The 10,431-nt window shown below is 42.6% G+C and overlaps 1 protein-coding gene across 1 annotated transcript in view; it reads right to left on the bottom strand.

The window, feature by feature from the left end:
• Nucleotides 1-10,431, bottom strand: part of VPS35 (VPS35, retromer complex component) — a 31,765-nt gene that overhangs the window by 6,217 nt on the left and 15,117 nt on the right. The window contains exons 13-14 of the mRNA XM_006034259.3: nucleotides 2,290-2,412; nucleotides 37-216 (exon numbers count right to left, since the gene is read on the bottom strand). Of these exons, the coding sequence (XP_006034321.1) occupies nucleotides 37-216; nucleotides 2,290-2,412 (303 nt within the window). The remainder of the gene's footprint in view (nucleotides 1-36; nucleotides 217-2,289; nucleotides 2,413-10,431) is intronic.

Genomic DNA, 10,431 nt, shown 5'->3' with positions numbered 1-10,431 from the left:
GGAGGAGGTGGTGACAGTTGTCATCATCCTTTTTACCTGAGACATAAATTCATAGGCCACTGTTTCATGGTTTTCAAAACCAATTTCTCCAGCAGCCAGTGCTCCCTGTAGAAATAGCCGGAGAGGCAACTCTGCCAATTCTGCTTTGATCAAAGCACTGATGGTCTGATGAGCAAATGAGAAGATCTTCTGGCATTTCTTTTCCCATTTGTCATCCTAAAGAAATAAAGATTAGATTAAATCAAATCTTGAACTAAGTAACCAGAAGAGGAAAAGAAAATTTAGGAAAGTCTAATTGCAACATTCACTGACACTTCCCCTCAGTTCATCTTACTCAGCTAGCATGCACCGGCTGCAGATGCTTCCTCAGCTTGATGAGGGGTGTTTATGCCCAAAAGCTTGTCAGGAAGAGTTCTTCCGGCTCTCTGGGTTGGTCTAATGGAGGATATCAGATTTGCCCAGGGAACCTTGTCTGCCTAGTCCTTAGACCAACACAACTACAACCTATACCCTTAGTAAGTACAGTGAACATGCTGCTTATTGGGACTGATTCTGCATGAAACCATTTACTAAATGGCAGCTAAGTGGTTATTTTCTTTTATTGGCTCTCTAATTTTCTGGCAGTAATGAGCCTAATATTCTGTGGGATAAGTGCCAATATTGTCTTCCTATAGGGATGTATAGAACTGCATTTGGTGAGAGACCAGATTTAAGCTAGATATCAGGAAAAACTTCTTCATGGTAAGGGTGGCCAAAATTGGAATGGGCTTCTAAGGGAGGTGGTACTCTCCCCTATCTTAAGGGTCTTTAAGAGAAGGCTGGACAGGCATCTGTCTGGGGTCATCTGACCCCAGGACTCTTTCCTGCCTAGGCAGGGGGTCAGACTCGATGATCTGTTGAGGCCCCTACCAACCCTTGCATCTATGAATCTGTGATAGAAGAATATTGACTCAAGTTGAAGTAGGTTAGGATATAATGAATTATTTTTATACCGCTATGCCATGACCTAAACTTCTCAATAGCTTTTCACATTTGTAAGTGCTCAAAGAAAAAAACAGAAGACCATGACCATCCCTAGCATCAGCCAGAATTTCAGAAGCACAAAGTGAATTTTGGCATTATTAAGCCATAGGTCAGTTTATATACAAAAAGCTGAATGGGAAGGTCATTAAACTGTGAGTCTAAACAATGGAAGACTGCCCCTCACCTTAAAAAATTATTTTAATGAGGGATATTCTAAGATATTGAACACCAATTAATATTACCAGCATATTAAGAGCCAGATCCTAACCCACCAGTTAGGCTCAAGTATCACTTAAATCCTTAAGAGACAACACATAAAAAGGTGGGTGGGTCTCCTCTACCGACAGTCCTAAAATGCAGGTCACAAGAACTTAAGACAGAATGGTACAACAAGTTTTTCAGCAAACTTGAGCAGAGTGGGATAGGGCCACTGAGACCAGTGATTCTCAGCCAAGGTGCCACAGCACCCAGGGGTGCCTCGAGATGCTTTCAAGGGTGCCATGGAGTGCCAACACAATGTTAGCATCATGCCCTCTGGATCTGTGCGCAGGCCAAGGGTGCACTCAGGGCAGGCAGTGGCACCAGGAGGGGGGCTACAGACACCCTGAAAATTAAACTATAGCCCCCTTCCCAGCACTGCTACCATTTGCCTTGAGTGCAGCCCGAAACCCCACCACCACCCCAAAATAGCTCAGCACCACCCCCAGCCTGCAGCTACAGCCCGCCCTCACCCTAATAGGGCTCATTAATAATTGGCCATTAGTATCAGCCCAAAAAAATTAAATCAGTGCACCCCTAGTTTGTACATTTTCTAATTACATGACAACTAAATTCCAGATAAGCAATAGTTTTCAAAAGCCTTAGCTTATTTTAAGCTTGTTCAATTTCACTTTGTGAACTACTGGAGCTACAAGTACCAAGCTTTACTCAAGCAAAAATTTCTATTAGTCTCTGGCAGTATAACTTGCTTAATCTTTCCCTCCATCAGACCATAGAATTAAAGACCTTCTGGCTCTAAAGGCAATTTAAAAGCTATTCAAGATTTGTATTTAAATTACAATAAACTATGAAGCAAAAATTATTAGTTCTGCAGATGTTAACTAGAGCTGATAAAAAAACCCTTTAGCTCTTGATTGCCCAGTGAAGTGAATGCTTTCAGATCAGCATCCTGTATCAGGTTACTACTACATGCAATCAAACCAAATGCATTTTCAGGAAAAGAGAACAAACAGCAAATGCACAAGATGTGCCTGCAGATTAACTCACCACTTTGGAATTCTCCTTGTAGCGAAACGCAAGCTGGTATGCAGCAAAGACCAGAGGTGGTAGTGTAAAACGAATACGCTGGTTCCCACCTGCACCAAAGTGTTTCCTGGCTGTGTTCAAGATCTAAGAAAGTGAAAGAATGACGTTAGGAGCATCCTGAAGAAACAAGGCCCTTGGGACAACAACAGTAGAATGTGTCCCTTCTGGGGACTAGAGACTTTACATATCCATATGTACCTGGGGTTAGACATCTAGAAAGAAGTGATAGAAGTGTAGCAAAACTGCTGGGAACTTAGGAGCATGCTGGCACATTGGGGGGGGTGGCAGGCCGGCCGGCAGGCTGACCCCACACAAAATTGTTGATGCTTTGACCCCACTTAATTTAGGGTTAAAATTACAATTTAGTTCACATCTAAAAGCTAAAGGATCCTGCTGATAGAGCAGTCAAATACCTTACCCAAGCTGCAACACTCCTTCCCTTCTTGAAGCAGTTAGACCTTACATCTGTGCATCACCCCTAAAATAAGACCAAGAACTACACAAAAAGGGTCCTCCTGTGGACCCGAGCCAGCTGCAATAAGATGCAATTACTCTTTCAATGAGAAAAGCAGCCACACTGCAAGTCACTCAAGCTATGCAGAATCAACTGGCAGCTAATAAGTTGTGCTAGCTAGTCTAACCAAATCCCAACTGCATTACTCCCCTGAGTTCTGCTGAAAAGTCAGCTTCACCCTGCACCCCTAATAAGCCAGAGTTTCAAGTGACATTTAACTCCTGTTGGAGGTCTGCGTGTAGCTCCCTTTCATTAACTGGAGACAACACACACTGGTTGCTAAATGCTACAAGGCTAGTCTTCCCTGCCATGTCACACAAGCAGGCGGACTATTACTGAATATTTCCTTAACCTATACAAAAGAAATAAGCTATTTTTTCCCTGTTAGGATTGTTTTTTCATTCAAATATTTGTTGCTGTAAAAGCACCAGAAATATTTTTTTAAAAAGATGCCTACACTTCAAAATCCAAGTACACTTGGTTCAACTAGCTAGTTGCCCCAATTGGTAAAAGTATTAGACAACTGGAGATGGCCACCCAGACCCAAAGCACCATTTATAACTGATAATTAAGTTTCAAACATGTAAATTTTAGTGTCATCAACAGCCTCCCACATTTCAGAAGCACAGTACATTCGAGGCTGAAAACAGTGTTGTTTTCAGCTTCCACTTAGAGAGGAGTTCATTCATCTAATAACAGGCTAATTTTAATCTTACACATGAACAGAGCAAGAAAAAACTTTGCGTTTGTGCACATGGGGGGGGCACTGACTGACAAAGCTGGCCAAATGTACCAGCTAAATGAGGACAGAGGGGAGAGAAGAGATGCTCCCAACTGTTTCCATACATCAATGAGCCCAAGAGAGAGAAAGACTGACTCCAAACAAACATCAAATGAGCTTAAGGAGCTGTGTTTAGTCTGATGAGTACCAAGCTTATTTGCCAAGTGTTGGTTGTCATACTGATTTTTTCAGTATACACTTAAAGTTATTCATTCATTCATTCGCCTGGATGTATTCTTCCCAAAGCATTTAATTAACAAGACTTATGGAATATTCATCCAAATCAACCCCCTCACCCTACCCATATGCCACTGCCCCCTCCCCTTCCATTTAGGCTGGAATGACCCATACAAGACCCAGTCTGGAGTTCCACCACAAGTTACTTCTAAAACTACTTCCAGTTCATGAGGTCTTCTGCTCACAGTTACTAGTTCTGCTAGTAGCTCAGCTTTTCCTCCCAGTTTAGGAATTAACAAGAATATAAAACAAACAAAAACAAAAAACGAAACACATGGTTAATAAATCTAAGCATTTTTCCAGGAATGCAGAGAGTCTGACATGCATCAAGGCAGATAAAGTTAAATTGTACCAAAAGCCATCACTTATGGAAACTGAATGAGTCTGTTCCAAGAACAGTGATTGTAAGGCCAAATTAAGGTAAATACTCCCGTCCCTTTATAACCACCCACAGGGAAGAAAATGTATATTCTCTACTAGGAACTCCATTTAGTCTCTACTTTGCTCAAATGAATACCATAAAGATACTACTCCAATTCAAACTCATTCACCTTATACACATATACAGCCTCATTAAAGGCACAGGCTTTAAAATGTTCAGTTAATACGGCCATAAATTACTTTTGCTTTCTAGACATCTTCTAGTCCAAACACGATTTTCAAGTTTGATAAATGCCATGAACAAAGCAATATAACTGGGTGTTTGATTTCACATATACATATGCCTGTACGTGAAGAAAGGAGTCATTAAGTCCAGATGTAATACCATAAATTACTAAACTGAAGACCATTTATTCATCTAATCCGTTATTCACCACAATTATTCTTCAAATTCTTAATGCAACCCAGGTTGCATTACCCAGGTGTTACTACAAATTGACATTTCACTTCATTTCATAGATTCATAGAAGTAGGGTCGGAAGGGACCTTGTAGATCTTCTAGTCCGACCCCCTGCCCCGGGCAGGAGAGAAAACTGGGCTCAAATGATCCCAGCCAGGTAAACGTCGAGCCTCCTCTTAAAGACCCCCAGGGTAGGAGCCATCACCACTTCCCTTGGATACAAGCCACCCTGACTGTGAAATAGTGCCTTTGGATGTCTAGTCTAAACCTACTCTCTAGCAACTCATGGCAGTTATTCATTGTTACTCCAGGAGGCGCTCGGGGGAACAAGGTCTCTCTCAAACCCTGCTGGTCCCCCCTTGTAAGTTTATAGGTGGCCACCAGGTCCCCTCTCAGCCTTCTCTTGCAAAGGCTGAACAGGTTGAGGTCCCGTAGCCTCTTCTCATAGGGTCTGCCCTGCTGTCCCCTGATCATGTGAGTGGCCCTTCTTTGGACCCTCTCAATGCTGTCCACATCCCTCCTGAAGTGCAGCACCCAGAACTGGACACAGTACTCCAACTGCGGCCTGACCAGTGTTGCACAGAGGGGGAGGATCACCTCCTTGGCCCTGCTCGTGATGCATCTGTGGATGGATGACAAGGTGCGGTTAGCCCTACTGACCGTGTTCTCGCATTGTCAGCCCATGTTCATCTTGGAGTCAATAATGACTCCAAGATCTCTTTCTGCCACTGTACTTTCAAGAAGGGAGTTCCCCAGCCTATAGGTATGCTGCTGGTTCCTACTGCCCAAGTGCAGCACCCTGCACTTGTCAGTATTGAATCCCATCCTATTTTCATTTGCACACCCCTGTAACCTGTCCAGGTCCTGCTGTAATGTCCTTCCATTCTAGCATGCCCACCTCACCCCAAATCTTGATGTCGTCTGCAAATTTAAACAGTTATCCTCCATACAGAATTTAAGTCCTACATATTACATTGAACAGACCAACAGCATCCTGCGATGATTAAACATTTTCCCTGCTGTTCACCCCACTAGTCCTGCAACTGAAGAAAATGCTGATCTGAGCATCAAGGATGTTCATCAATAAACCATTATGGTTTCGCTTCTCTAAATTACTGCGTTTTCTAACACCTTTGATAAGTAATTTACAGAATTCTGTCAAAAAAGGCAGGTTTAACGTGTTTCAAGGACACTAGTTTAAAAATTGGTCAATTTGACTGGAAAACCCTGAAGTGCTAAAAGGAGTTAAAAACAGACTAAACTAATTTTTGAAAGCCCCAGCTCATATGAATTGGAAGAGTTTCAGGAAAGTCACCCAATCCATGTGAGGTTTACAGAAATCTATGTATTTGTACTGTGAAAAACACCAAGAGAAAAACTGCCCTCATTGCTTTGCTACCAGAGGTTTACCTTGGTTTCTCTTACAAAGAAAAAGCTTTTAGATGCCAAGAACTAGGTTACAAATATGGTCTACCTATTTTCATTTAAAACCCAGTGTTTCGACCCCAAGCTATTGGAGACTGGTCTTTCACTGGTTATGAATTATGTCCTTCCTCCTACCGCTCATCTTTCACGCATTTCTCCAGTCACACTAGTTTCAAGAAGTATTCCCTGTCCTGCAAATTATTAGGGCCACTGCATACAATTTTAAAATCTCCAATTAAGACAAAGCAGTTAATCAATGATTGATATAGCTTGCAATGGAATATGCAGACAGACCCACTGCTTTCCTGTGGTGGGAGAAGAATTCTATCCCCACAATTGGGAATCTGCCATAAGGTTTTAGCAACTATTGTTGTTTGATCTTCACAAGAGGGTAGACTAGCTAAGAGATTTCTTTAGGTGTACACGTTATTGGTATGTAGAACAGTCAAACAGATTGCAGTTATTTCCTCTGCAGGCATAAGCTTGTTAGCACTCCAACACATGAAAGGAGTCACTGAATTATTTGAGACTGTACCACATGGAAAAACCTGACCCTGCAAGATGCAGAATTTTTCCTGATGGTGTTTGGCTCCCTCAGTTCCCGGTAAGGTCTATATGAAGAGTTGACAGCACTTTGCATACAAGCCAGTTTGATGATAATCCTGATTTCAGAATAACCTTGCTGTGCACACATTCTTGCATGGTGAAAAGCATGCACTGGAAAGCTGAGAAATGGACAGGAGAGCTTAGCAACAGTTCACCACTGAACAGCAAAATTGCCGTTTTGGGGGTTTGTTGTTTTTTCGAATTCCAGATTCATTTATCATTACTTGTAGATCCTTCCACTCCATACCCCATTATCTTACTAAGCATACTAGAAACCCTTTTCATGCGAGCATCTACCAGTAGGGCAGTTCCAGCAGGGGAAGTCATTTACAATTAAAGGTGAGTTTTGTCAGAGACTAGAAGTACAAGATGTTAGTTCCAGTTATTCTATACGGATGTCTATGGCTTATTTCAGGACAAGCTATATATCAGCACAATTCAAAAGCTTTTCCTAGAAAGCTTCACTTGAAGAGGTGGGGATTGCCTTCTCCCCCACTCCCTTTTTTCCTGTAAAAAAAACCAAACGAACAAAACCCATATAAAACACACTCTGGCTTGCTAGTCTAGCTGCTATCAGAACTAGGACCACAATGAGCAAAGCAATGTGCTATGACTTTTCTTAAAGCATCACTCTTGAAAAATCAGGGTCCTCCCAGTTGTGAAGCAATTTAAACACACACACACACACACACACACAGCCCTAATGCAGAGCACACAGCAGGCTAAAATATTTAAATTTTACAATCAAGCATTTCAGCCACAGTTTTCAAGGCATTTTACTGTCAAGAGAACTAGGTATCATTATCTGTATTTTAATGACACACAGCCTCCCCCCTTTAAACAGCTTGAACAATCAGGGCATTTCTGATCTCCTGGACAAATGGAAAAGACATTCAATTAAGGCTCTTGTGAAAGCGTACATTACTGAGCCTGGGTCAGATAGCTCAGAGTAGTTTCTTTTAAAAAAATTACAATCAATGCCTGTTTATTTAAACTTTGAGTAGAAAACAATTGTGCCCTTCCCTGTTATTGTCATGTAGAGTTCGTTCAGCAACACTTAAACATGAAACTATTACAGAAGTATTGTGTGAGCAGTTAATTTGTAATAATAAAAACAATGCAGAGTGTGTACAGGGAGATTTCTGAAAGGCCAGAATATTTTTAAAAGGTGACAAAATGTTCAGAGATTTAAATATGAAGGTGGAATTTGAAAAGTTTCTAGAAGGGTAAATATAGTGTGCTAGTCACCGCCAGCAGTTTGCTTTGCTTCTAGTCCAACTATCCCGTTCACATTAAAAAGTGGCAATAGGAGGGTGGACAGTTCAGCAAACAGATGAAAATTTCCCGTGAGCACGGGATGTCTACAAAGCAGTCACAACACTGCAGCACAGGCAGCCTATTTCCAATTTTGGCATGAAACAGTCCAGATTAAATGCCCAAGTATTCACTAGGGATGTGAAAGGCTAAACAGCAAGTATATTTATACCGGTAATGTGTTGCAGTTGACATTTAGCATGAGACATGGTCTGATGGAGAAGGAAAGCAGCGCAGTACCCGAGAAAGGCAACCAAGCAAGCACCACGGCTACCCTGCCTGCCTGTTGCAGCAGGCAGCTGCCTCCACCTCCCTGCAACACACACTGACTTGCAAGGGAGAGAGGGGTGAGGAGACCAGCACACATTAAATATATATGTTATCAGTTAACAATTTAGCCCACATCATCAGTAGAATAGTTTAAACAGGTAATTAAATGATATTTGCAATCCCTAATATTTACCCTACTTCCCAGGGAGGTTGTGCAGTGTATACTAGAGGTGCAAAGATATTTTGGCCAATATGGATGGTCAATTATTAACCAGCCATATTGGCCAATACTAATCCAATAGCCAGTATGCAGCCTGGCAGCTTGGAGAGAGCACCCTGCCAGTAAGTCGGGGGGGGGGGGGGCAGCCCCAGCAGCGCAGAGCAAGGCCCCCACCCTCACCTGCCCTGAATGCAGCCCCAGCGCCGGGAATAGGCCAGCACCTTTGGCCTTGAACCTGCAGCAGGCAGCCTGCCCCGACCCCATACACAATGCAGGTGGCACATGCCCCCCCATGCCTGCCCCAAGGCTGTGTGCAGTGGTGGGGGATCAGCCCCCTCTTCCCTCCTCCGCTCCCCGGACAAGCTGGCCACAGCTCTGTCCAACGTCCCACCCTAGCTGGGCAGCGCCTGCCCGAGTCCCATTCTCTCCCTCACTGCAGAGGCCTCAATCAGCACCCCCCTACCCCTTACCCCTCACAAAAGTTACCAGCCAGATGCTGCTCTCCAAACTGCTGGGCTGCATTCCTGGCTGCAGCTGCGCTCATGCACACGGCATTTATCAAAGACATTATTGGCTACATTGACCAAAAAAGTTGACTGCCAATAAATGTCAATTTTCCTTTTACAGGTGCCAATCCCATATGGACAGATCTATCAGTTCACCTCTAGTGTATAACCAAGTCCCACGCTGATAGTGTGCAAATGGCACTTAAAACCAAACCATGCTGCAATCACCACAACATTAAGTCTTATGGGCCTTCATGCACACTCCAAAGTTAACCCTTTTAGAGCATACCTGCATTCCACCTGCACTTTAAGTGATAGTTTAGTATCTCAATCCAAGAAGTCTGCTAGGTGAGGGACCCCACCTAGACAAAACGTCTAAGAGGGCTTTAGCAAATCCTAAGAAGATACATTACTAATAGGCACAAGAGAATATTCTGAACAGGAAAAACAAAGCCAATGTATTCCCTATGCAACAGCATACTTGATGTAAAGGTGTCATGGAAAGAAAGCAGAGGATTAGTTTAATTTACAGTGAAGATGTATACTTGAAGTCTAGAAATGTGTAGTTAATTTGGATTTGTAACAAGCTTCTAGATCATTATACAACTGCAATTACAAGATTCAATTCACTGTGTGGTAGCTGAATTAAATAAAACTTGTAGCACAGAATCTAGTATTCAAAGCAGATTTTACAACACAGTTGAAAACCAAGCCCCTCTTACTATTTAGATCACCTGTATTCACTACAAAAGGAAGTCCCGGCAGATGCTTCCATCAATTTATACCTGCTACTTTTATAACACTATTGCACACAGTGAAGATGTTAATAAGGCTGCAAGTCATACACAGAAGTTAGGAAATGCCAGAATTAAAGCTTGTCTGCAAAAACTTATGACAATGTACGATTCATGAAAGGGTTAGGCCCTTTATATACCAGTTAAGCAGAGCTCTGCCACTTGAATCAACACAGTAACTGGTGGAGGACAACTTATTTCAGCTATGAAGACCAGCTCTAAGAAAGCCAAGATGCATACTTTGCTAGTGAGTTTCAGTCATGAGAGCTGAGGAATGGTGAAGCTGAGGAAGCTAGGGGTCCACTCCAAAGAACTTGAGGGAGTATGTTCCTGGGAGTTCTTTTGGGCCAAATTTAAAAAGAATGAACACCGATTATAGTCTATGGCTTCTAATGGCTGCCCATCCCAGGAAGATCTGCACGTTGGAGGGGAGTGGATATCATAAGGGACTAAAGCCACCAATGGCTTTAAAATTAGCTGTTACTACCTACTGAGCCCACATCAACACGTATTACAGTGTACAGATAATACTCCCCTAATTTCACATAAGCATGAAGGTCACTTTGACAACTTGGCCCACAAAGATCATTAAAAG

This window comes from Alligator sinensis, unplaced genomic scaffold (genome assembly GCF_000455745.1).
Source record: "Alligator sinensis unplaced genomic scaffold, ASM45574v1 scaffold844_1, whole genome shotgun sequence".
In the NCBI taxonomy this organism is placed as follows: domain Eukaryota; kingdom Metazoa; phylum Chordata; order Crocodylia; family Alligatoridae; genus Alligator; species Alligator sinensis.
Note: the sequence above shows the minus strand (reverse complement) of the source record. Positions and strands in the feature narration are given on the sequence as shown.